We start from the raw sequence: 27,342 nt of genomic DNA on the forward strand, positions 1-27,342 counted from the left end.
GGATGATTCTGTGGGAAGAAAACCACTTTCCTGCGGGGTTCGCCAACAGGTCAGTAGATCTGCCGGCCACAAGCACTGGCTTATCTGCCAAGTTTGGGCAGGACTCTACTACGTAGTAATACTACAACCATCCTTCTTAGTATGAAATATCAGGTGGTTTATTCTCCAAATTTCACCACGTTGGTTACGGGGTACTGCAAAGTCACTGCAGTCCATAGTCCATACTCCATACCCATGCTGGAAGTGCAGGGATGCGCTGTTTATTATTACAGTCTCGTTTTTTCAGTCTCCGAATTACAAGTACAGGAGCATCAGGAGGTACAGGTACCAGAGCAACAGCAAGAACAGCAGGAACAGGAGAAACCTCAAGTTCGGATGCGCAATCGAAATCTGATGAGGCAGCAACATAATCAACGTGCAGCGTCGCTCAGTTTGGAACCAGGTAACTAACTTACAGCCAGCCAACCAGGAAACTGTGTCGTAAAATTCGAGCGAATACAGTACTTTCAAGCTTCTTCCAGCGTTCGTGTGAACTTCCGTCCTTTGTAACCGTAAAAACGTCCGCCTTAATAAATTTTCGTAAATGTAACAACTATCGTTTTCTCTACATTACCGGTGCGGATGGAGGTCAAATCAAAAGCGTTTTGCAATCGCTTTCTAACAAAACATTGAACAAGTTTAATTTGACTGTTTAGTGTGACCTTACGTATACAAAATGCACTGTATATACTTCTATAATTTAAACCATTATGAAGCGAGCGAGCATTTTTCATTTACAGTGCAACAATTGGAGAACTTGGTCCCTGGGGTCCAGGGACGAAGTCCCTGGACGGGATTTAGGGCGGAGCCCCAATAAGCAGGGGGTGCGGGGGGACAAGAACGTAATCAAAAATTCAAGAGCTAAATTTGGCGGATCTGTTGTAGAAAATGCGTATAAATCCGTAAAACTGGACCCAGTACACGCAGGGGACCAGTCTGAGTGGGAACCGACACGCAAGGAACCACCGGGACATTTTTCACGTACTCGTCGTAGTAATGTATGGAGGGTGAGTTTCTTAGGACCCGGTCCGGAAATTTTGCTTGGCCCAGGTGGATCATTTTCGGGAATCTGACCGGCGGGAAACCACCAGGGCATTTTCTATGAGCGCGCCTTGGTAATGTATGGTTGGTACGGGAATTGGGTCGGGTCCAAAACTTTTTCTCGGTCCAGATTGTGCCTGCTTGAGAATCTGCATAAGGGGAACCATCCGGGCAATATTTACGAATCCCCCATGAAAAATGTATAGAGGATGCGTTTTTTTAGGAAACGCTCCAGAAATTTTGCTTGGTCATGGTTCAGCGTTTTTGGAAACGACAGATGGCGAACCAGTTAGGCATTTTTCACGAAACGGCCTTATAAATGTATGGGGGGTCCCTTTTGCGAGACCCGGTGCGGATCTTTTGCCGAAAATCCGGTGCGTTACAAGTGCCGCACCGATAAAAATAACCTTTACGGTCACAACAAGAGCTGCTTCAGAACAATTAAATCTGCACCACCAAAATGGCAGACTGCAGGACCAATCGCAGAAATCATTCAGGTCAAACAAAGTTTCAGAACCTTGACGGACCATGTCAGCGGATTCACCAGCTTGAGGCTCGGCAGACCGAGCTGGTAGATCTCCGGCAAACCACTGACACAGTCGTAAAATTTCTCAACGCAGTGGATCCCACAACGAAAAATACCGCCTAAACGTGAAGCAAACCCCAGTCAGACAGCAACAATCTGAACTGTGCATGGCCGAGCCGCCGTCTCACCACACTTTTCCAGACCATGCGAATTGTCCGGAAAAATTCCTGGAGGCTCCGCGGTCCAGCAATTAATTTCTTGGCTACCTGAAGCAACCGACTGCTGTCAATCCGTATACATTGTAGGCATGGTGAGACGGTGAGACTGAGCCCGTCGACAGGCTTCCAGAACAGAGGACGGGAATCCCAGCCATCTCCAACGCAAGCAGCTCAAACTCGTGCTCTCACTGACTGTCAGACCGAATCCATCGTTTAACAAATCCAACCAGTTCCACCCAGTTCACCCGGCCGGACTCAAAACACCAATGCAAATGACCGTGCGGTGACCCATCGGTCCAAATTTTTTTTTTGTTGGATCCTTCATTTTTTGAAGGTTTACTCCGCCGCTCCGGATGCAGTAATGTTTCAGCAGTCGTCCTGGCATCCTTAGATATCGTGGTGCAACGTCTTGCGTTACCACAAGGTCCGGAAAACGAGATAGCATTAACGGCACCAAGTAGTCCAGGCGTTACTGGCACCTGCCATTCTGGTGAAACTTTGCTTGACCAGAATATCCGGTCGCACTTCTGACTCCGGATGATACGGTTGCGGTTCTGTCGCCGGGCTGTTTGACAAAAACCCTGCGCTAGGTTAAGGGAAATGGGCCGGTACATGGTATCAAATTGGTGTACATTCACGAAATCTTTCACTTTCGCGTACACCCAAACACATTTTTGTTTTATTTTATGACATTCTGTAGCCAGATGATTTGTATACACGGGAGTGAAAACCGTTTGTGCGCACAACATCCTGTTTGGGAGTTATGGCTGTTAGTTATTCCAAAACGTTTAAATGTATTTCGGTGTACCAAAAGTCTCATTATGGACCGACCTCCTTCAAATTTTGCACGTAAATGCACACGGTCATGAAGATTGTTTTTACACCGATCCAGACTTTCATGATTTTTTTCAAATTTTGAAATTCATTTTAAAATTCGAAAAACATGTTAGAACAGTCGATCGGTGTAAAAACGATTTTCATGGCCAGGTGCACTTACGTGCAAAATTTGAAAGGTATTGGTCCATATTGAGACTTTTGGCGTTTGGGAGTGCGCGACAGCGAAAGTTTCCGTCAACGTACACGAATTTAGTGCTATGTACCGGGCCAAATCCCTTAAACTTTTTGGAATTTTCTAACAGCCATAACTTCCGAACCGGATGTTGCGCGTACAAACGGTGTTCACGCCAGTGTATACAAATCATCCGGCTACAGAATGGCAGAAAACGAAACAAAAATGTGTTTGGGAGTGCACGAAAGTGAACTTTTCGTGCATGTACACGAATTAAGTATCATGTACCGGCCCACTTCCCTTAAGATCCGCCGGCGCGTTCTGGGGCTGCTATTAAAGGCCACGCTCCGTAAGCTTCCGCACTGATCCTATGCACACTGCGGAGGAGTAGCCAACCATTCGGACGGGATAAACTTAGTTAAACCGCAGGATGCTGGTGGAATGTCCCTGGGGGTTGATTCTTGGGCCGTTGGCTCTGCAGAATCTCCTCGATTAATGAGGTTTCATTTCATCGTCGAGCATTTCTTTGCACCCTGACTTTGGTGCTTGTGGTTTTTGTTTTTCAATGTTTGGAATGTTTTTGTACACTTTCGTCAACTTTTTCGAAAGTAAGTTTCGGTTCACTTATTTAACCGGGATTCAAAACAGGGGCCCACAGTGATCCGTTGCTGGTGGCACCGCGACAGTTCGCCGCCGACAACTCGTCGCAGGAGTTCTGGTCGCAGCCATTTCGCCGCAAGGTCATCTCGCCTCGCGGCGCTTTTTCGCGGGACATTTAACCGGCAGGACTTGAGACATCACACCATGAGACATTTCGTCGGCCGGCCGTTTCGACGCCGATACATTTCGCTGCAGGGCTATTTCGACGAAAAGTCCATTTTAGCAGACAAATTTTTTACCAGGCTTATTTATTGAAACTGGCAGGAATTTTAAGAAAAAATTCAGGAACTCAGAAGAAACTAACTAAGAAACAGTTGACGAAACCCAGAAAGCGCAAAGGCTAAGAACCATAAGAAAACCCTAAAAAACCTAAGAATAACTTGAGCGTAGCTCAGAGTAACCCAAGACCAAGCTAAAAATAAGCTAAGAATAACCTTAGACAATCTAAGAAGTCGTGCGGCGAAAAGTCGAGCGTCGAATTTAATTGCAGCGAAATGTCACACTCCCAAATGTCCGGGTGCGGTTGCGGGTCCGTTTTTGACAATGATAATTGTGTACGGCGGTTGTGAACCGTTCAAAGGTATAGCGTGAGGTCAAATCCATCCTTTCAGACGAGGGGGTGGACTGGTATCTGACCGAATTTTCTGTGGAACCACATTGCGTGTGAACATTCGACGAATGGATAGACAGACTCCTCGGTCAACTTTGCGGAAAGGAAAGATGATAAACGCCTTGGATGCAATCGCCTTACGCATTTACCGATTTAAGCAAAACGCGAAAACTTTACCACGACGTCATCGTGTTGCTGCAAAGCAGCGTGATTTGAGTAATGAAAAAAATGTGAAACCCTGCGTCACAATGTGTTCCAGTCAGAGCGCCGGTCGGCTTCGAACCCTTACAAGACATAGACACCAGAACAGTTATGAGATCACTTACACGCAAGTTGGCTGGATATCAGTTTGGACTGGCGCCCCACTTTCGACTTTGGTGGCGACGGAGGAACCGATCGGCACCGCACATAAGATATATTTCGAGAAAAATAGTAGGACGTCAAAATACGTGACGGCGGTCCGCCACCAAGTAGGGATGCAAGCTTTAACAGGCGAATTCTCATCAGACCTCGGGCAGGTGTAATAAAATCAAGGCTGGTAGATCGACAGGCACAAAAGCCTGTTCGAAAAGTGGTTCGCGGGAAATGCAATCACGTGAAACAGCTGGGGTGACCACGAGAATTCCAACTGCATCTATGGCGACTCTACCCAAACGAGGATATCGCCCAAAACTCGACGCGACGGTACATAGACTGGCAGCTGCGACATCTGACTAGCGGCAACATTGCATTGGCTACCTCGAACCGCGAGTGCCTAAGCGGCACCGGCGGATACGGTGGCCGGGATAAGCTGGATTGTTTGTCTGGCCCGGAAACTAACGGCTGCAACCATAACAGACCACACGGACAGTAAACAAAACTCAGCAATTGCCACCGCTACGGACCTTAACCAAGGCCTGGCCTGGGCGAATTCGTCGTGAAACTTTGCCGCTGATTAAACGGCCGCGGATTTGGCTGAGGTGTTGCCTGTGCGTTGACAGATGAAAAACTTCGCGATGCTTGTGAATTTAAACTTCTTCAATTATGTGTATTTATCAATGTTTCTAGAAGGTTGGCGCGTTTGGTCACCGTTCGGTGTTACTTTTGTCCCGTTCTTGGTTGCACTAATTGTCTCACCATACCAGGATGTGTTTCACGAGCGCAACAGGTGACCTCGTGCGTATCATACGGTCCCCGATATACAAGCCAGTAGCATTCATACAGATAAATACAGCAAACATTACAAAATTTACGGGTAACGCTCAAATCCGTACTACGGTGCGCCACGCCATACTGCTTAAGCACGTAACATTCATTTGACTGGCTGGTAGCTTGGTGCACGCCAGATATTTTAATGAAATAATTGTAAATTCCTGGCTTAATGTTTGGGGTGGCTGAGAGATTTAGAGATTTGTGATAATTTAGAGATTAGGAATTTATGATGATGATTTCTGTGATAACTTTGTGGTCTTCAGATTTGAAGATAAGTGGATGAGCAAAAAAATATGAAGCCTTTTACACGAAGTGAGCGAAATATAAGAAACCTCGAAATAATTACATATTTTGCTCGATGTGACACCTGGAAATAAGCAACTGCTCTGCTTAAAACGCAGTCTTTTTCTTGTACCAAACAGCGTTCAAACTGTCGTTGAATTGGCCGCCAGTCCTCAGCTTTTGCAAGACAGAAATCTGTTTAGTGACTCGTCCGCAGAATATAGAACAGCTGTAAATGCGTACGTAGGCTTAACTGGTTACTCCAGTTGCAGTCTTAGTGACTGTCTTACTCTTAACCAAAGATGTCTTTTACAACAAAAAAATTAACATGCTCGCTCGCTTGCCCTAAAGTCTACACTTGCGTGTCATACACAGAAGGCGATAATGATCGACGGCTCACAGTAAACTTTTGTAAATACATGTATATCGGAATGGGTCGTCCGCAAGGCCATCACCTTAAATGAATACTTCGAATGCTGCCTTATATGGGCTCCCCTTATATTACTCTCCCTTATCTGGGCTCCCGGCTAGTTAGCAATACCCGTCAAATTAAATTTATCAGATTTGTAGCAGAACTCTTTTCTACTTCTTTCAGTCCGATTTACCAGTGAGCACACCAAAGAATTCCGAAATTTCACATCCGAATTATATTTATATATATTATTTATATATATTTTACATTAATTTCAACCGGATTTGCCAATGAACAAACTAAAAAATGCTACAAAAGTACTGGCAAAATAAGTATTTTAAATAATCAAAATTTTCAGTCAGTCATAACACTGATAACAGCTGCGAAAGGGTGAGCAATAACGTAACCGCCCATGTAGAGGGTAGCTCATATTGCTCGGGAGCCCAGATAAGGGAGAGTAATATAAGGGGAGCCCATATAAGGCAGCATTCGAAGTACGGGAAGAAGAGTCTCAGTACGTAAACTTTATTTTGCACGATACTTTTAATGATATCTCCCTGAACTTGCAAAGTCACCAGTTTTCGATACTTCTATAAAACATTACGTATGCATTTCTTTGCAGGAGCCGGCAGTACAGAAGCGGGTACTGCCGAAACGTATCCGTTTCAGTCAGAAGAACCACTTCCTGACTTTAAGCCTACGCGAACAATGCAAAAAACAATCTCGAACAAGATGGCCATTCCTGCTTTCTTTGTCATTAAATCACAATGTTCGTGTGAAAAATACGTCCTACAATATGATTTTACGTGTCCAACATCGTATGACTCCTTCGACAAGACGTCAAAATTTATACCTCCCGCTAACCATTTATGCGAAACGGGGACGCCGATTTTAAAAGCGAAGTGCTTGTTTCCTGGATGTGAATTTAATATTCCAGTGACTCGAGCGGCTTTCGGAAAGATTGAGAAACATATGGAAGTGCATCCAGAAACGTATCCACCAGAGAATGCCACCTCTACTAAGGATACAATTTCGCTGACGCCAAACAGCCGTAAGTAGAAACGAAAACTAGGTGCGGGAGGTGCGCTTATTTCGGGGTTTGAGTGCCTTAAGGGATTTGGCCTGGTACATAGTACTGTACCAAATTCGGGTACAACGACGGCAACTTTCGCTGTCGCGCTCTCCCAAACACTTTTTTGCATTGCTTTATGATATTTTGTAGCCAAAGGATTCGTATACGTAAGCGAAGAAACCGTTTATGCGCGCAACATCCGGTTCGGTAGATATTCATGTAATAGAATTCCAAAAAGTTTAAACGCGCGGAGGTGTACCAAAAATCTCATTATGAACCGATGCTCTTCAAATTTTGCACGAAAACACATTACTATAAAGATCGTTTTGGTACCGAACCAGCTCTCTACCATCTTTTCAAATTTTAAAATGGATTTCAAAATTTTTAAAAACTAACTTAAAATTTGAAAAAATGGTACAGGATTGCTTTGGTACCAAAACGATCTTCAAAGTAATGTGCATTTTCGTGCAAAATCTGAAGAGCATCGGTTCATAATGAAACTTTTGGTGCACCTCCGCGCATTTAAACTTTTGGAATTCTATTATATTAATATCTCCCGAACCGGATGTTGCGCGCACAAACGGTTTCTTCGCCTATGTATACGAATCCTTTGGCTCCAAAATATCATAAAGCAATGCAAAAAATGTTTTGGGAGCGCGCGACAGCGAAAGTTGCCATGGATGTATTCAAATTTGGTGCCATGTACCGGGCCAAATCCCTTAAGTATTCAAACAAGAATACGGCGATTCGCTTATTACGGGAGGTTGATAAGTAGGGTAACAGCACCTCGCTGCTTTAATGCAAGATAGGTTAAAAATAAAGGTCATGCAACTTAGCGCAAACGACCTGTTCCTGGCACTGCTGTGACAGCAGGTTAGGCTGCTGTACCATCCGCTTGCTCACCGTCAAGTTCTCCGAACTCAACAGAATCAGTACTGATACCAGACCGGCGAAAGTTTTTAATTTTTTTGTTCGTAGTATTATGCATTCTCTACAAGTGCTGTGAAACGCAAGCAGAAAAGGTCCCAAGTAATGGAAAAGAACTTCATGTACTTTATACTGTTAAACAGCCGTACCGTAGGCCGTACGGTATCAGCGCATTAGCAGCACTGTATTTAACCGGAACAAGTATATGTAATGCGGCGGTTTCTTTGCCCTACCTGCAATGTTTCAAAGCAGCGGCTTGCCGCCATAAACAGTGCAGCATCGACGCCCTCTGGCCTCTGCTCAAGAGTGCAGAAAACTTATTTACAACAGCTTAAAGTGTGGCGCCTAATTTGTGACACCACCTTACAGCAGGAAGGTCTTCAAAAAGATTTTCAAGCCTTTGCGCCGTGGCGCAGCCAAATTGTCTAAGCGGATCTTGCGGCTTACAGTTGCTAGTCGGGGATCGATTTCCCCATCGGTGCATTTTGACGGTATATTTCAGATTATTTCCCCCAAAGTAATTCGAACATGCCTTGGTTGGACGCCATTGGTCATTAAAGTTATTTTTGTGCATTTTCATTCCCCAGTGACCAGTTGTCACTTTGATTATCTAAAAAATGGTTAACAAAAAGAGCCAATTGATTGCGGTTAGTCTGGATTAATTTACATGCTACTTTTATCCCTGTTCATTACGTAGCTTTGCAGTCTCTTCCAATCTATTCACGATTTCAGTAGTTCCTTGAAATATTTTGCCGTTACAGATATACCGGTGACGGAATACTCTGATATTAATCACCAAAGTAATTCGAACATTCCTTTTAGTTTGTGTATCGAGGAATCTAAAATTAGTGCATGCGTGTAACCAAGCAAAACGTCCGGACCATGGTGCTCCGACCCAGGTGTACGTTTTGCAGTTTCTTATTTGGCGCTATTAGTTATTTTCATATTAATAAGCAGGTTGGGGTATGACGAAGGCGTACGATTGACGATAGAATTAACGACGGGGGCAATCGCCGCCCAGTGGCTTACTGCCTGGGCATTCAATCTTGAGTAGCCCACTCGACTCGCATTTTTGAAAATGGCAGTCGACCGTTGTACTGCTGCCTTTTGTCTTTTTGGCAGTTGTATTCAAAATGATTTTTTTTCCACAGATGACGCCTTAAATTATTGAATTTAAAAATTATATACAGTTACAAGCGTTAACCTATCTCCTTACGGCTTACCGAATGCCAGTGCACCCTAACGTAATAATAAGAACTCTAGCGTGTTACCGATCATGTACATTCAGCAAGCGACGCGCATACAGTCCGAAATGAAATAACCGTGTTTGCGGCTGGGTAAAAATTGAACCCATTTGTGCATGTTATTTTATTATTAACAAAATTTATAAATTAATTTTTATGCTGCAGATTGTATTGTTGCTAAATGCTATCGGTACAAAAATTTATGGAAAAATGTTTGAACCAAGAAAACTCGTTCCGATTTCTGAAGGAATTAACTGCTAAGTTTATAACGCAATCTTTTTTTCGAATTTACGAAGCCATGAACTAATAACCTAAAAATTGTCGTTATTTGGGCTGTTAATCGTAACGACTTTAAAAACGCAACCTGCTTATTAGCCCTATCTAATCTCTATTACCTAAATATTTAAATCGCGTGAAGTCCGAAACCGTGTTTGTATAGATTCTGCAACAATTTTCTCGTGCTATAATTCGGAAAGATAACCCTTTCACAGTCGAATTCACAAATAAATAAGCGGTAATATTCGAAAATCAGAGTCTGCAATTAATACAATAATGCTTTCGTAATAAGGATCGAATTGCTTTTAAAACGGCCGTATGCCGAGATTTCCTTACTAAACATAATCATACGTTATGTTTTCATGATCTTATACGTAGGTACGCAAGTATGCTGAAATTGTGAATTAAGCTGCATGATAAGAGCCCGCCCGCCGGCCGCCGGAACGGGCGTAATATCGTTGGCAAGAGGGGTATCAAACTTTGACAAGGACCATTTTTTTCCGGAAAACACCCGAAAATTGACAGGGGGGACAGTTTTAATTTTACCAGTCTATATGTAAGAAAACTAACAAGGATGTCAAACACCCCTAAAATCGAAAAATTCTGCCTCGCGCAAAAACTTTTGGAAAGATGGGGGAGTCAAATTCCAAAATTCCAAAAAATTGCGCGTTGACACCCCCTATATTACGCCATGAATTTAGAGCTTTATGTAATTTTGGGTGTTTCCTTGTTCTCATTCATTCATTAAATACATTCATATTATCATTGCCATTTACAAATACATGGTGTCCGCTTACTCACTATTTTCGAAACCCCAAATCATCGCCTTGTATACGATTAACAACATAGTATTAGTTAGCGGATCATGTTCGACAGCTTTCCCCATATCGTCCAATGAACAACCAGTTCACTATCAATAAGCCATTGGGCGAAATTCGATTTAAAAAATTAACAAAAAGTGGCAAAAATGGCGGGGTTAGGAGTGTCTGTACAACAACAACAATTATGAATGTTCTTTTATTCTGGATGTTTGTCGTCGGCGGGCGCATCTGCGCATAAGACAGCACAAGTTCTCTGTATACTTTCATCAGTTCACGACTTAACTGTGTTCAGTTCACGACTTACTGTTTTTTCTATAAGCGCCATTCTTACCCGATAAGCTTGACAAGACTGCCAACTTGCGTTCACCTCGATCCCCACCCTCTTTATTTTTGCCACAGCAAACAAATACAATTTAAGTTGACAATTTGTCTTAGAGTACCGACTTGGTTGAACAATAATTATTTTAAGATTGTTCCGTAAACAAAACTGAAAAGAAGTATAGCTCTGTTTGCCGTCAAATTGTGAATGGCTGTAATGCCGAGTTCAGCAAGACGAAATATCTAGTCTGTATGTCGAAAACGCGGTTGCGAAATTAAAATTTTTCAGTTGGATTAACAGACTTAGACTGCTGTAAAGAAACAGTAGGCGGGAAGGCTGTTCTTCGTTGGAGACTGCGGCAAAACAACTAATGTGAAGAAAAATCGGAGTGACTATTTTGCCGCAGTTTTTGCGGCAAAATAGCCTTTTGCTATTTTGCCGCAGTATCTGCGGCCACTTAGCTTGTTGGCTATTTTGCCGCACACTGCGGGTGTTCAGCTTGTCAGCTATTTTGCCGCCGTCTGATAGGTGGACTACTCTTTTGGCTATTTGCATGAAAACAAAACCCACATACATTAATAGTTACCTAATTTTGAAAAATTTCCAAAATAAACCCGTGGGGAAAAAGGAAAGCAAGGACATCGTAATCGCTATATTGTAACGTTTTCACCAAGTCGCAACCGTAAATAACTATGAATATAGTAACTACTGTACACAATAACGCGTAACACTGTAAAAGTACAAGGAACTTGTCAAAAAAGACAAAAGGATTCGCACTAAACACACTCAGTGCATGAAGACTTTAACCGAAGGGAAGGAGAAAACGACGCGCACAGAGCCGAAATTCGGGAAGAAGAATAAAAGGTTGCGATTTTCAGGCGGTCCGTCCTCCCTTATTTGCGAATTCTAGCGGCTAAGGGGGCGGAATAACTTTAAATTGTTCTTTAAATTTAAACTTCAAAGTCTTTACTTTTTTTCCGAGATTTTCATAATCTCCTAAATGTCTCCTTTTCACTTTAAAAAGTTTACCTTTTTTCAAAGCTTAAAACAAAAAAACACATTAGGTACGACGCCCAAATCACTCTCCCAAGCGAATTTAAGGCACTTGACACCGCTTCCTCGGCTATCCCCCCAAAAACTCCTTAAGCCGGCTGGGCGCGTGTAATGGCCCGAAAAATACACTCGGACTAGTTTGTACACTGGTCTGATATCATACTGCACAAAGTGGAGGAATGATGTGGCCAACTTAGAAACGGCTTTATCTGATTATTGTTGCCTGAGGCATTACAATGGAAAATTATTACTTGTAAGTTGCGCGTATCAGGATATAAGGCGTGGCCTGAATTAGGTTCCCGCCGTAGAACAGAATTAACGGGATTCTGGCTACCAAACAAATCTGGCAATGCTCAACATATGCCTACGCTATGGAAAGCAAGAAACGATGTGATTGCGAGAGACTTATGAACCGACTGAAAATGCTAGAAAATGCCTCACTGGCAAGTCCCATAGACTGCCGTGCTAAAGTGTGCGCCATGTGCATTACACGTACAACACTCGTACTCGGTAGAGCCGAGAACAATATGGGATATACCGAACAACCAATCAGAAGCGAGGTGTACGAAAGTACTGCCGGCGCTCATATGCCTCTGGGAGGGATGCCGAGCCCCGTTGAGGCGAAATTCTATCCCAATTCCTCTGGAATCCATGACCTCTTGGCTGACCCAAATAAAACATCGAGATTCTCTCTTTTTAACGATCACAATATTCCAATTACATGTGTGAATAAAGAGATCTCGAAAAAGAGTAAAACAGTACAAAATATCAAGAGAATTCGTAATCAAAACGACTACGATCCTCCGAATCCTAAAGGTCACTGGGTCCTGTCAACCGTAATCCGCTTGATCCATTCCGCTCTTTTAAGCAGTCTTTTAATCAAAATGAGATCCGCTTTAAAGAATAAGGTGCGTATCATCGTACGACTTCTGAATAGTGTTGCTTCATCTTCGGATTAATTGTGTATCAAGTGCGACTTCTGCCATAATAAGATTCTTCCTCTTTGACATGGAGGGACGTCTTTGAAAACAAGCATTGATGCTTGCTCCCTGGTAAGTTCATTCTTTTTAAACTTTAATTGATGACTCGTTGGGCAGTGAAGTTCTCAAAGGTCATCCCTTTCTCTTCCGATGTGCGACTCATTTGGGCAGTGACGATCCCAAAATGTCATCCTTTTTTCATAGTAAATTCCGTATTAAAAGTCATGGAGGGACTTAGAAGATATTTGGCTTTCAAGCATTTTGCTTGCCTCCCTTGTAAAGGTCATCATTCTTTTTTATCTGTTTTTCGGTCGCACATCCCTTCTTTTCTTAAGTGCAGAAGAGGGCCGGTGTGACGCCGTAGCCTCCCTTCTATTGACTCGCACTTTTCTTATTTTCCTTACCAGGGTTTGAGGGCCGGTTAGTGCCGTAACTCGTCTCTTTTGAAGCCGACCTTTTCTCCGCCGTAACCCCGCTATCCGAAGTTTTTGTTTCTTACTCTTTCTCTTTTTCGCCGCTTGTGGCTTCTGACATTCCGCAAGAGCGTGCCGACTCAGTAGGCCGCAACTACACTCTAAAATGACGTCAAGTTGTAATGAGGAAGGCCAGTTATCGCCGTTACTCTTCCTGCTTCGAGGCCCGGATGGCCTCCGTAACTCCCCTTATGTTAGATCGCATTGATCACCTGCAATAAATTTTTGCAACCAACAAGACACGAATGATATGACAGTTTAACACGTTATGTCTTTCCGTCCTGATACTGTACCTTTAACACCATTCTCTGTGCTGCCGACTGATGGCCGTAACTAGCACATCAGCGATGCCCTAAAGGTCATCACTGATCATTTGAACCATTGTCACGGTTCCGATCGAAACGTCGTCTTTCTTTTTCATTGCGATCAGACGTTCGATCTCGAGGTTCTCTTTCCCTCTCTTGCAGCTCGTCTCCTTCGCTCCGGCTGCTAGCGACGCTGTGCCGATTTCGGTCACGTCGGCGCTGAATGCGGATCAGATGATCCCGAGCGTGAATTCGTTTCGCTTTTAACTCTTGATTGTCCAAATCTGCTCGTGACCTTTTGCACAACTCGACATAATCGGTGTGCAACTGTTGATTCCTTCGTTCTCGTCGGCCCATTCCGTTATTCTGGGGTTCTCTGGCGAGTTCCGGCCGATGGCTGCTCTTATTGATACTGATTTCCTGGATGAAATCATAGACGAAGTCGGACGGTTGAATAAACCGAGTCCCCATTGTGGCTCTGATCCGTTCCGCACATCGATGAGCGTGCAGTTCTTCATCGAAATTCATTGCTGTTTGGACGTCCTTCAGCTGCTTTCTGGCCGTTTCCGAAGAGTTGAAATTCGCAATGGGCGTTCCCAGTTTTATGACCTGCGCGGTCAGTGCCGGCGGCATCTCCGTGCCTCTTTGAGCGCTCTTTCTCAGCTGATGATGCGTCTCGTAGTGGCCAAGTCTCGTCGCCAGAATCTTCTGGATCATGGCACAATGATCAGGCGGTGAGTCTGGTTTCTCCGACAATCCTAACGCAGCCCTTCCTGCGAGGAGTCTCAACGCCGCATTCACATGCCTCAGCACGAATTGTGCCACGTGGAGTCTTCTTTCCTTGATATCTCTGTAGCAGAACTGGGTCATTCCTGTTGGATCTGGCGTGTCCAACTTTGTTTCCAAGAGGCTGAGGTCAATCAGACTGACGAGCCCGCATTCTCTCGTTGGGAAGTAAAGAAGATTCGCTGACTCTTGTGTGATGATCCGATCTTCCCATTGACCGTATTGGTACTCTTTCGCGTAGCCGGAATCATTGATGACCTGTCGCAGGTTCATAAGAAACCAGTATACTTTATCGAATTACTCTTTATTCCCCGGTTCAGTGCCCACTGAGCGGCAAATCTCTTTCGTCTATTCGAGGATGTCATTCATTTCGTATATCAGCTCAATGGTTTGGAGTGACTGTCTCCTTGGAGCCGTGACCTTTGATTGACCTTTCTGATTTCCCTTCTATGATTCTGATTCTGGCGGTGCATTACTCGCCGCTTCTGCGTTTGTCAGCTGACGGTCAAGATCGAAAATGATGTTTCGTCTTGATGGTCGCATATCCTCGTCTCCATGGACTTCAATAACGTTAGAGGATGATGGGCTGCATTCCATGACCTCATCCGGTTGCCTTGCCGGTTGTTTCTCGGCGGACTTAAACGTTGAACAGACGCCATGGACCGTCGACTTCAATCTGCGCGGGCTTTTTGGTGTGCGGTGGCTCTGGTAGCTGGATGACCTTTTACTGCTGCTGTATGATTTGTCTCCAAACTCATAATCGTCCATGTTCAAGTTATCTCGCACCCATTCTTCATCATATGGGCTCTTTGATCAGGTTGATCTACCCGAGCCTTCGCTTCTTCCTTTTCTACTCCGTGAATCTTTTTCGCGACTTTGTATATCCTTTGCAGCCTGCTCAGCCTCCTGCTGCCTGTTACAAGTTTCATTGATTTTCTTGTGCTCTTCTGCCAATCGCTTTTCTTCCGCCTCTTCTTGGTGACGCTTTTCCCGGTGATCTCTTTCTGATCGGATACGTTCTTCGTCCCTTCTCTTCTGTTCCAAAGTACGCGTACGTCTTGCGTATCCACTGTATCTGTCGTCGCGACATCTGTCCCGTGACCTTTCTCGAGAGCGGTCTGATGACCTTTCATAACCGTGATATCGTTCATCTCTCGGAGGCGATTTCGGGCGTTTGAATTCCTGTTTAAATTTCTCAAGGCCTCGACCACGTCCGTCTCTCGTTTCCGAAAGTTTCGCATCCTGTTGATTCTTTCTTCGAGCGCGATTTTGATGACCTGAGACGGTTTGCCTCCTTTCGTCAGATTGACCTTTTCGTCCAGGAATATTTAGTATTAGTCTTTCGTGACGGCCAGTGGATCTTGCAAAATGATGTCGATTTGCTGTATCAGTGACTGTCTGATCACTGCTGCTTCTCCTTCATCTTGTCTCTTCAGTATCGCAGCTGGGACGGGTACATCAAGTCCCGCATGACCTTTAGCTGCACCGGCTAAACTTTTCTCTGCCGCAGCTTTCTCTCTTTCTTCTAAGCGCTCTTTTTCTGCTTCGCGCCTTTCTTGCACCATTCTCGCTGAATCTTCTTCAAACTTCTTTTTGAACGCATCCGCTTCCGCTGTTTTTGGCGGTTCGAGCGCGACATCCCAACCTAGTCTGCGTCCGACCCACATCCGATATTTATCTTCCATGATCATTTTGTCTTCGGCTGAAAGTTTTCTCTATGCTTCCGCTAGAATCAAATGTCGGAACACATCTAAGTTTCCCCTTTTTGCTTCTTGTGGGATGACGAACACTTGGTTGGGCATTGCGCACACACATTGCCAACAAGTGTAACGCTTGGTTGACAGGATATTATTCCGTTTACGTCGTCACACTCTTCATTGAAATTCGTTAACGGGTCACCCGTCACTTTCTTGAGTGGTGATCTTTGCTCCCTTCTCGCATTTTGGCCGGGTTGGCTCCGTTCAGCCATTTTGACCTTTCAACACGCAATCTCAAACCTTGTAATGCTATGACCTTTACTTTACCCATTCTCAACGCCTATTTTACGCTTATGGTAACTAGGCTATTCAGTGCCGAGCTGAGACTGTTCGCTGCTCGTTCATGATGACCTCTGGCATCCTTCTTGACTGAACCATTTTCAACAGTATGGGTGACCTTTCCCATCATAGCCCATTTGCTAAGTGCTTTAGTCCTTTCGCTAATTCAACTCTTCTTGCAGAGTGGGGTTCGAAAGTAGACTCGCGCTCTGCGACTTCTGGCCGTTGCTTCTTCTCGTGTGGTTAACATTCCTCCCACATATTGCTTCTTGCTGATGAATGACCTTTTTCTGCTTGTCAGCGCCATGAGCTTTCAGTCTTTCTCTGGTTGAGTGGTAAGTCTTTATCCGCTGAGGTTCTTTAACTGGGCGCTTCTCCTTTTTCTCACTTGAGCTCGGGTGACCTTCCGCCCGGCTCCAATTCCTGCTGAATTCTGTTGACCTTTAGCTACCTTATCAGCTGCGTGACCTTTCCGACGCACGTTCTCTATTGACTTGGCAAGAGTCTTCCATTCGAGTCGAACGTTTGCTGATAAGATTCCCCGATTGGTAATACTGCTGTCAGCTTTACGTTAGCTCCTACTTCTTTGGCACGTTCGGTAAGTATACCAACGGCTAATTTAGCCAGTGCTGAGACATCGTTTCGCTGTTCTTCTGGGAGCGACTCAATCGAACGTCTCAGGTCGCGCTTTAACTTGTCTGTCAGCCGTGGGAACTCTTCACCGGAAATTCCTTCGCTATTATCTGGGAAGATTTCGCCTGTCACTGATTTACCAGATCTTCTCGGAATTCACCTTTCTGTCCATCTTTGGTTTCGTATTGTAGGATCAGTGTCTTGCAGTAACATTCCCAAGCCATTTCAGCAACCATGGTGTCCTATTTCACGTCAATGGAACGTTCTACGACAGTGAAAGTGGCTTTCATTAGCAGGTTTATTTCTGATGACCTTTATGCCGTCCCAACTTCCAGTCTTAATATCATAAACTCCTATAAGCCTGATTTTCGGTTGTATTTGTTTTCGTCCTTTAGTTTTCCGGTCAAGTAACTCCTTTTAGGCTTCGTCTTCGTATTGGACTTCTCTTCTCAGAATTTGCTCTGGAGTCGGCTTCGACCTTTCGCTTTTCGATTTCGCTTGCGATCTGTTGACCAAGTTAGTCGGCCCTTTCTTTGACGGCTGCGATTTACTCTGCTCTGGAAAGGTCATCAGTGACATTGGTAGCGGAGCGTGGTGCGAAAGTAACTTTTGAATTACGCTCTGCTACCTCCCGAGCAGACTCGTCAATTTCTTCAACGGCAAGATTTCCCGCTCTTGATTCAGCTTCATTGTCACTGGCGTTTCAAAATCTTTAATCTCTTTTTTCGGTCTTCCTCTCTTTTCTTTTTCGACTCTTCCGCCTCTTTAGGCTCTTCTGCCTCTTTTGACTCTTCCGCCACTTCTGGTACAGAGCGTGGTTCGAAAGTATTTTGAACGTGCGTCTCTGCTACGAGCGTGGTTCGAAAGTAACTTGGGAGCCGCGCACTATGCCTGGTTCATCATGACCTTTCTCAGTTATTTCCAAAGCTGCCCTTTCAGCTTGACCTTGCCGTCCTTATGAACCGGTAGTGGCGGATGCAACGGTTTCAGTCGATGCACTGAAACGACTCGTAAGCCCGGTTCTTTCACCGCATCTTGCCCGATGATCTCGACTTCGTTCGGTCTCGGAAAGCTGAGAATCTTCCACACTTTATCGTATTTGTTCTTGAAGTCAGTTTGATTTTCCTTCTTCCCTTGTTTCGTGTCTTTCGGCAGTCTAACTAAGACTCGATCCCCGACTTTAAATTCTGGCTCTGATTTCTTCTTGTTGTAGATTTCCGCATGCTTTTCATAAGCATCTTTGATGTTGCACTTCCCGACTTTTTCTGAAGAGGTTAAATTTCTTTTCATGGTTTCCACCCATTCATCTTGGGCACCATAATCGTCAGGAATGTTCGTCTTCGTCACTACGTCTTCTGGCATGGTCATCTCTCTCCCGTGAAGCATGTAATACGCTGATACCCGCCGTTGCGTGAACTGCACGGTTCATTGCTGATATGACGTATGGGAGATATTTATTGAATTTCCTTTAATTTCCCGCTTTCAGGTATTGCGACAATCCATCACCGATGGTCTGCGTCTGTCTTTCAACTTGTCCTTGACCTTCAGGATGGTACGCCGTTCCAAACGTGTGTTTGATTGGTGACCTTTTTCAGAACTTCTGCGTTGAAATGTCTTCCGCGATCCGTGTGGAGGATATGTGGCGCGCCGTGCACCAAGATCACATGCTTCACGAATATTTTCGCAAATTCTTTCGCGGTAGCTGTTTTCATTGGCTCCGCTATGACTTACTTCGTCAGCTGGTCGATGAAGACCGCAATGTACTTGTATCCCCGTTTCTTCGTTGGAAGTAGAGGTCCTTTTAGGTCCGCATAGACTATGAAGAATGGATGTCTGACTTTGATTTATTGGAGCTTTCCAGGTGGACATTTTCTTGGCGTCTTTATGAATTGGCATCCCTGGCACGCGAGGATGTAGTTCTTGACGCCCTTGCTCATACGGTCCCGGTAATATCTGTGCCTGATCGCGGCCAGCGTTTTTTTGAAGCCAAGATGACCTGCTGCTTTTTCATCATGCAGTGCATCAATGATCGCCCTTCTCATTTGCAGCGGTACTACGTATGATCTTTCAAGTCTTTCTTTCTGGTCTTTGATGCCATGCAGTATGCTATTCCATAGCTGATAATGCGTCTTAAACTTTTACCTTTTATCTGCATCTTGCAGGTGCCCCAATTCATCAATGATCATCGCCAAGTGCGGATCTTTTAACTGCTTGTTCCGCAACTGCAAATTCGTATCGTCTTCTTCTTCTTTTTCTTCCTGGAGATTGACGATGCAGACTATTGCAGTACTGAGTTCATTCCAATCTTTGATGACCTTGCATCTCGGGAGTGGTTTGTGACCTTTCTCGATTTTCTTTGGGAATCTTAGCAATCTGATCGGACACTCTTCTGGTATGTATTCAGAGAGAATTTCTGCTTCGCGTAGGTCATTCCGGTCTACCCTTTTCTGACCATCTTTCGTGACCTTTCCATCTTTTCGTACTGGAGTTTCTTTTCTCACTCTGTTGACGTTTATCTTGGTAGCAGAGCGGGGTTCAAAAGTAAGCGTTGAATTACGCGCTGCTTGAGGATCACGCTCTGCTTTTGCTTTCTCTTGCGACATAATCCTTCTCATGTCGGCTTTCAACCTTTCTTTTCTTTCTTTAGCCAGTTGCACGAAGAATTGCCAAACTTCAATTGGAGGTTCTTCCCTGTTGAGTTCATTCTTGTAAACTTCGAAATTTGGGATTTCATCGTATTCTTCTTCATTGCAAGTGGGATCTTTAATTGGCGCTCTTGAAAATGCATTGGCGTTGTCGCAGTATTTGCCGGGCTTGTATTCAATCTTGAATCGGTGACCTTGGAGTGGCATTGCCCATCTTGTCAATCTGGGATTCATGCACAACTTGTTCGATTCCGAAGAATAGAAGAACTCAGAAGTTTCGTCAATGCTTTATGATCCGTTCGCACTGTGAACTCGGAATAGTCGATGTACGACTTGAACTTTCTGACGGCAAAAACTACCGCCAATCATTCCCGCTCTGTTACCCCGTAGTTCTTTTCCGCTCCATGCAAAACGCGGCTTGCATATGCAATGGGGTGTCCGTCTTGGGACAAGATCGCACCTTGCCCTTCCTTAGATGCGTCACACTTGATCACTGTCGGCTTTGTTGGATCGAACTCCTCAAGACTGGATCCTTGCACAGTGCTTCTTTAAGGTTATTGAATTCTTGATCATGGAAATCTGACCAGTCTCTTTTAATATTCTTCTCGTGTTTCAGCAATTCATAGAGAGGCGCCCTCTTTTGCGCGTATCCAAGGATGAACTTTCTGTAGTAGTTCGCTAATCCAAGGAATGACCTCAACTGCCGTTCAGTTGTCGGTTTCTTTTGGCCGTAAACTGCCATGAGCTTTTCGGGATCCATTTTGATACCATTCTCGCTGAGGATATGCCCCAGGAATCCCATTTCACTCATGCCAAATTCGCATTTCGTCGGCTTAATTGTGAAGCCTGCGTCAAACAAACTTTGAAGGACATTCCTTAAGTTCTGCATGAAGATTTCCCAGGTCTTCCCCGCGAAGATAACATCGTCGATATCGCCGAAAACGCAACCCATTCGCTTAGCGTTCGACAAGACTTTATCCATACAAAGTTGAAAGGTCGCAGGTCCATTGCAGTCTCCAAAAGGCATTTTTTTGAAACGGAACATTTCGTCCTGTGTGACAAAAGTCCTCTTATCTTTTGAGGCTGGATCCATTAGGATCTGCCAGAAGCCACTTTGCAAGTCCATTTTGCCGTAATATCTGTTTCCTGCACATGCGTCAAGCAGTTCGTCTGGATTCGGCAAAGGATAGTTATTCTTCTTCGTCAGCTTGATTAGCAGGATGTAGTTGACGCAGAATCTTGTTCCCATGGTTCCATCACCGTTTTTCTTTGCGGCCAGTGCGACCAGGAAACTCCATTCCGCATCGGACGGCTCAATTCTTTTGTTCTTCAGTTAGGTCTGGTCCTAACTTTATTCTTTCGATAATGTCGTTCAGTTCTTCTTTCGTCTTTTCGTCAACTTTTGGATCCTCAGGTATGTTATTCACGACGGCAGCCGAGTTGACCTTTACGTTTTCTAGGTGTTCGTAATGTTCAACATAACCCAGAAATTGACCTTTCCTGACTGTCTTTCGGTTTTTGCTCCAATTTTCTATGACGATTCCAACCGAGCTCCGATATGGTCCGTTACCCCCGTTCTCGGTCGTACTTCATTATCTTTCTGAGGAGTCGCTGTATACATCAGCTTTTGTCCCCGGGGTACATGAGCGCCTATCTTGACTTTCACGCGTTACGCGAGGTTTGGTCTTAGCTTGACTCGTTGGTCGCTATAGACTTTTATGGCTCCTTCTGGGATTCTCGCTCTCTGTACTTTGATTCTTCTAATGATGATCTCTTTTTCTTGATCTTCGTTCTGTTCATCATCCTCATCAAGATCGAGCAGATCTTCTTGATCTGAAAGGTTACTCACTCCCGAATCTTCAGAAGTAGTCGAGTTATCACTCGTGCTTGAGAATTCCGAATCGGATTCGCTGTTATTATTAGCTTCAGGCATTTGACCTTTGCTTTTTTCTTCAATTGGCCTCTCATTGACTCCTTCGTCTTCGCTTTCCGTTGAAAGGTCATCGTCTTCGTCCTTGGGAGCGCGAAGTTTTTTCGCTTTCTGTTTTCCGGGCAGAGGTTTGTCCGTTTCCTTGGACTTTCGTCCGTTTCGCGCAGCAATCCTCGGATTAGTTCGCGTTGCGCGAATCCTTGCTCATGACCTTTCTTCGTTTTCAGGTTGTGACCTTTCTGCTTCTCCCACTGCAGCCCTTCCTCACCAGTATCGGGTGACCTTTCGTTGACTTTCGGAGCTGACCTTTCCGGCTCCTTCTCCTCCAGCAACGCGCTCAGCGACCTTTCGCCCTTCTCGGCTGGTGGCCGTTCCTCACCAATGCCGAGTGACCTTTGAAGTGATGCCACTAACGACGCCGCCTATTTCTCTTTCTGAGACATTAGAGCCTTTTTTGCTCTGTTACTGGGATTCCGTTTGCCTTATCCCGAATTGCTTGGTTCAGTTCCTTGATCATTTGGGACATCTCATACGCTGTGTGCGATGGTTCTTGTTCGGCGCCTCTGCTGTTTTCTTGAGCAGCGCTTGTGCTAACTTCCTGTTCTTTTTCTTTAATTTCTTCGGCGCTTGTGCCGTTCTCTTTGTTCGTTTCTTCTTCGGCGCTCGTGCCGTCTTTTCAGCGCTTGTGCTTTTCTCTTCACCGGCGCTTGTGCCGTGACCTTTCGTTTTATTACCACCTCCGAAGACCCAGTTTGCCAACAGTTCTTCCATGATCCAGTCGTCACTCGGTATGGTCTCGTACATGCACCAAGTCTCTCCGCCTCGTTTGGGATACTCCACGCCATCCGAATCTGGTGCAAAGGTCACTTTCTTCCTTCCTGGGTAACCAAATGGCCCCGGTGCTCGTCTTTTTCTTAAGACTTTGAGTTCTGGCACTTCTCCCATGAACACCGGGACTTCTTCGAGGATTTTCCCCCATTGTTTGTACCACTGCCTTAAGTTTACCTTCTTGAGATAGGCCTGGAAAAGGTCTAATAGTTCGTACACCGGTGTGCCGAATCCAATTAGGAAAATGACCGTTCTTCCTTGACCTTTCCATAAATAATTGACTCGAAATTCCCAGAATAAGTCAACCCTAGCATTTTCCTATATTTCATTTCCTTCCATCGCTCGTCGCCTTTCTCTATCGAGCTTCGTTATCGCATTGGTGTACCATGGGTCGCTCTTATATGCTTTTCCGGGAATAAAGTTATCAGCTTCTTGCTGCCAGTGGTTGAGCCACTTTCTTCTGGAGATAATGTAGTTTTTTACTACCGATAGCCATTCTCGGTAGCACTGCCATAGGTAAGTTGCTTTTGGCAGCTCCGGCATAGAAAGCGTTCTCATGATTGATTTGACCTCTTTCCCTTCTTGTCTTTTATGACGTGCAATTGCTGCATTGCATTTCGGCCATTCCGAAAGTCGCCTTGCGTCATTTCCTGCATGCACTGAGCGCACTTTTCCTGAGGTCCTGCTATCGAAAAGTCATCGCTATCGTGCCAATCGTGATGATAAGAGGTTGCTCTCTCTTCCGCCGTCCATTCTCTTGGTTTTGGACGAACGACGACGAGATTGTCCTCTTCATCTTCCGTACCCGTCCATTCTTGATCGCATTCGATTACGCTATTTCCTGACGATACCTCGATGACTTCTATATCTTCTTTGCAGAGCGTGGTTCGGAAATGTGACGACAACTACGCTCTGCCACATCTTTACGCGAGCGTGTGCCTTGACCTTTCAACTGCTCTCTGGCTCTATCTCGTATTTCGGAGAATAGCGCTCGCTCGTCACTATTCATCAATCCAGGCTCTTTTCTGGGCCCAACCATTCTCGTGCCCAGTGCCTCTAGTACTGGGATTAGCCTTGACCACTCCATTCCTGGAACGAGTGACAGTTTTTTTGCAATAAGCGCTACTGCTTGCATTATCTTTATCTGTTCCATTGTTGGTAACCTTTGTTTCCCATTTGACTTGGGTGACCTTTTGCTTCTTTTACCATTTTCCGATCCCTGTGCCTCTGGTACTGGGATAGCCGGTTCCCCCGAATCATTTCTTGGCTGAAGTTCGGTGACCTTTCCTGCGTTAAATTTTGCAGAGGATTTCGGCTCATCATCTTCAGCTTCAGTTTCTCTTTCCTCCTTGTCGTCCCCGTCTATTAGGACGAATTTCTTTGCGTGGAAGTCGAATCCAGTATGACTTGGACATCGTCTGATGCTGGCCTGACGTAGGACGAGTGTTGACTCGTCTTCTTTCTTAAGGTCACTGGTGCTACGCAGTAGTGCGTTATTTCGAACCCTGACGCCCCACTGATCCCTTTGATCATCACCTTCTTTCTTGGCGGCAGCCGTACAGTCTGGAGGTCATTCCTCTCGCAGAACTGTTGGCAAATCAGAGACGTCTCAGCACCAGTGTCATGCATCGCCATGACCTTTTTATTTCCCACTTTGACTTCGTGTGTGCAAGCTTCGATCCTCTTCGGTAAGTTTCCATCTTCGAGTTTCAAGACTCTTACTCGGCACTTGACTGGGATAGGGGGAGCGTGCTTGCTCTCTATCAGGCCTTTCGAGCTCCAACGATCAATCCGTTTCGGTACGTCGGGTCGCATGTCTGAGAGCTTTTCGATCCGCTTTGACTTCGGTAAGACATTCGCCTGCTCCTTCGCAGCGGTCTCTTTACCCGTGACCTTTGCCACTTCGCACGTTTGCCCCTTCTCTTGTGCGTTCTCGTGACCTTTCATCACTTGTGCAATAACTTCGTATTGTGACCTTTCGTTGCGCACGTCTTTGGACGGCTTTTCTCGTAATTTTCGATTATTTCTTGTGTAATTTGATCTGTAAGAATCATCTCGTCGCCTTCGTCCTTTTTCAACTCCTCTGGTGACCTTTCATAAGCAACCATCTTATAGTCGTTTTCTTTCATCCACTCTTTAATCTTCGTCGCAATTTCGTTATTTGTGCCAGTTGGGTCAACCTGGGAGGACATTTCATCAGTTCTGGGCAGTGACCTTTCGTTGTTATTCCGGATTGCTTGCGTCAAGTCATATGACTTCTCCTTCTGTGGATTTTGCGCTAAGTCCGGTGACCTTTTCGGTCTAGAACTGAAAAATCCTCCATTTGGTGACCTTTATAAAGGTACTTTCTCGCCGTATTGAGGCCGTGATTCACCCTTCTCAATCCGCTCTCAAAACTGACAGTTGTTTTCGTCGCATTGGTTTTTCTCTTTCCGGTACTCTTGTACTTTCGGTTGTGAAGCTTTCACGAGTTCCTCGAGATGCTTTCTCATCCGCCAGTCCTGTCTCTCTCTTTCTTCCCAGTAAACTTCTCTGGAATGGTTGATCCAGTCACTGTTCACGAACTTTAAGTATTAAAACTCTTTCAAAACTTTTTAAAATTTTTTTGTTCCGCTTAAATAATGGTTTTATAAACAATTTATAACGAGTTGCTAGGAGAAATTTAGTATTATTCACTTAACAGCTGTTATATGAATTTTGTCGTATCGAAATGGTAGCAGGTAGCATCCACTTACTACTTTATACAGCACGCTGCGCTCGAACGAGCACGGCAAGCCGTTTTTGCGCCTCTTATTAATTTTTTTTTACCGTCAAGAGGGCAAATTTATACGAGTACAACAATCATCCTAAAATACGAAGATACAAATATCCAAAAATAGTAACAGCGTAGATTTTCAGTTAGTTTTACCAAGGAATCTTGAACTGTGACAAAATGGGTTACCAAGTGACGAAAAGCTATCGAACCGCAATCTGCGGCAAAATAGCTAACCAGCTACCTTGCCGCTCGAACTGCGGCAAAATAGCCTATGGCTACTGGGCCGCAGTGTGCGGCAAAATAGCCAACCAGCTATAGTGCCGCATATTGTTCTGACTGCGGCAAAATAGCCTTAGCCAAGAAAAATTTGTGCTGGAGAGGTTTTTTAGATTTACTATCCTTGTAGGGTTCGAAACAGACAGAATAACGGGTGACGCACCTTATGAAATTGACCTGACTGAATTTGAAATGCTGCCGTCAAACCCTACGAGAACTGTGCCAACTCGCGACAAAATTCATGTCAAAGAGAATATCCGTCTGGAATGCAAGAGCGTTTTCCACGACATTAATGAGTATGGCAATTACGGCACGTTCCCAACAGCTTTCGTTCAAAACTTCGAGCTCGGGGAAATCGTCTCTACAGAAGAGAATGAGTTACGCCATATCTATCTAAAAAGGGCTGAATTAAAGAGGCTACTCTGTGCTATCACGCGAAAAATAAATTATCGGATGCCCGCCGATAAGGAATCGCTACTTATTTGTGGATCTCCTGGAAGCGGGAAGTCCCTTTCTTGCTATGCGTCTGCATTGCATATTTTTAGATTTAACAATGGAATTACAATCGCTTGGGTTAGTTTACCGAGGCAGAGGAACAACACCAAAGCGAGTTGTGTCATTTTGTGGCACTCGCAGAATGGTACAGAACCGGTATGGAATGTGAAGACATTTGAATTTGACAACAACATCGGCGGATTAAAAAACGCCCTTAAAGACGAAATTTTAATGAGGGCCTGGCAGCCTGTGGTTCTGTTCGTGGATGGCGTCCGCAGCAAGGAAAAAATGGGCGTGTCGGTGTTCGCCACATGCGGACAATGGCGAAATTCAGTGGGAGACCATAACTTGCGTCATACCATTTTTGTTTCATCAAATTTTTATTCTCTGATGGAAAATTCTGATGTGGCGGAGCTGGAACCTTTCTTCTATTTGTCGTGGACCGAAGGAGAACTGGTTGGTGCTCTGGACAATCCGACATTTCTTCGCCAAGTTTATGGCAATATCTGTTCCGAAGAGTCTGGCTCTTTCCGTACCAAATACTACGACCGGCGCCAAATCCAAAGGTCATTCGATCAGCTGCGGGACGATGCTGAGACAACATTGAGGAAGCAATTCCTTAAAACGGGCACTTCTGCGAGAGCAGCATTCCTCGATTACGAGAAAGTGGTGAAGGAGTTGGACTATGCAGTCGACAAATTACGCAATCACTCAACCCTAATAAGTCCTTACCAGGCTAATGTTCTTGCTGATGAGTGCATACATTTATGCGATCGGTTATTTGCGTGCCACAGTAAAAACAGAGCACCGCCCCCGCCTGACACTTCCAATCGAAGAAACGTTGACATATTTTATTTATCTCATTATGTCAAGGAGGCAGCGAAACTGGTCGTCAGCCTTGAGGATCTGAACCGGTTCGGTAGAAGTTACATTGACAACCCATACACCCTTTGCTGGCTATGGGAAGATTTCGTGTATCAGAGTTTGACAGTCCAGCCTGCGGAACCATTTGTACTTCATATGTTTAGATCCGATGTGGAAGCCCGTCTACAAGTGCCACAGAAAAGAGAGACGAGACAAAGCGTACACCCCCAGACACCCGAACAGAAGGAGCGAGAGAGACAGATCCTGGAAGAGAGAGCGAGAGATGTTTTGCCGTTAGAGTGGCCGAAAACCAACGCATTCTATCTTATTGAGTATCTGAAGGCTAATCCACAGAAAAACCCGGGAATCATTCGGTATGACATGGTTATAGCCGAACTCCTGCCTGCTTTCGCAATGCGTCGTATCTCTGGGGTAACTGCCCATTATTATTTGCAACCGGTGAGAAGAAACCATCCTGGATTTGATTTGGCTTATATCTATGTCAGTGGAGGAGCAGGTAGTTCGAGCGAGGAGATCACTATTTACTTTGTGGATATGACAGTCAGCGAAAGCAAATCACTTGATAAGAAACTCGAAGAGATCCCCTTGTTCCTCACAGTCGCGAGCAGTAGAGGC

General features: G+C 44.8%; 1 protein-coding gene across 1 annotated transcript in view; it reads left to right on the plus strand.

The window, feature by feature from the left end:
- Window positions 1–286: 286 nt before the first annotated feature.
- Window positions 287–27,342, plus strand: part of LOC129600519 (uncharacterized) — a gene marked incomplete at its 5' end in the record, with an annotated part of 58,182 nt that continues 31,126 nt past the window's right edge. Inside the window, 2 exons of the mRNA XM_055499077.1 lie at window positions 287–442; window positions 6,611–7,039. Coding sequence (XP_055355052.1) covers window positions 287–442; window positions 6,611–7,039 — 585 coding nt within the window. The remainder of the gene's footprint in view (window positions 443–6,610; window positions 7,040–27,342) is intronic.

The sequence above is a fragment of the Paramacrobiotus metropolitanus genome, unplaced genomic scaffold (assembly GCF_019649055.1).
Source record: "Paramacrobiotus metropolitanus isolate TYO unplaced genomic scaffold, Prichtersi_v1.0 Parri_scaffold0000181, whole genome shotgun sequence".
NCBI lineage: Eukaryota > Metazoa > Tardigrada > Eutardigrada > Parachela > Macrobiotidae > Paramacrobiotus > Paramacrobiotus metropolitanus.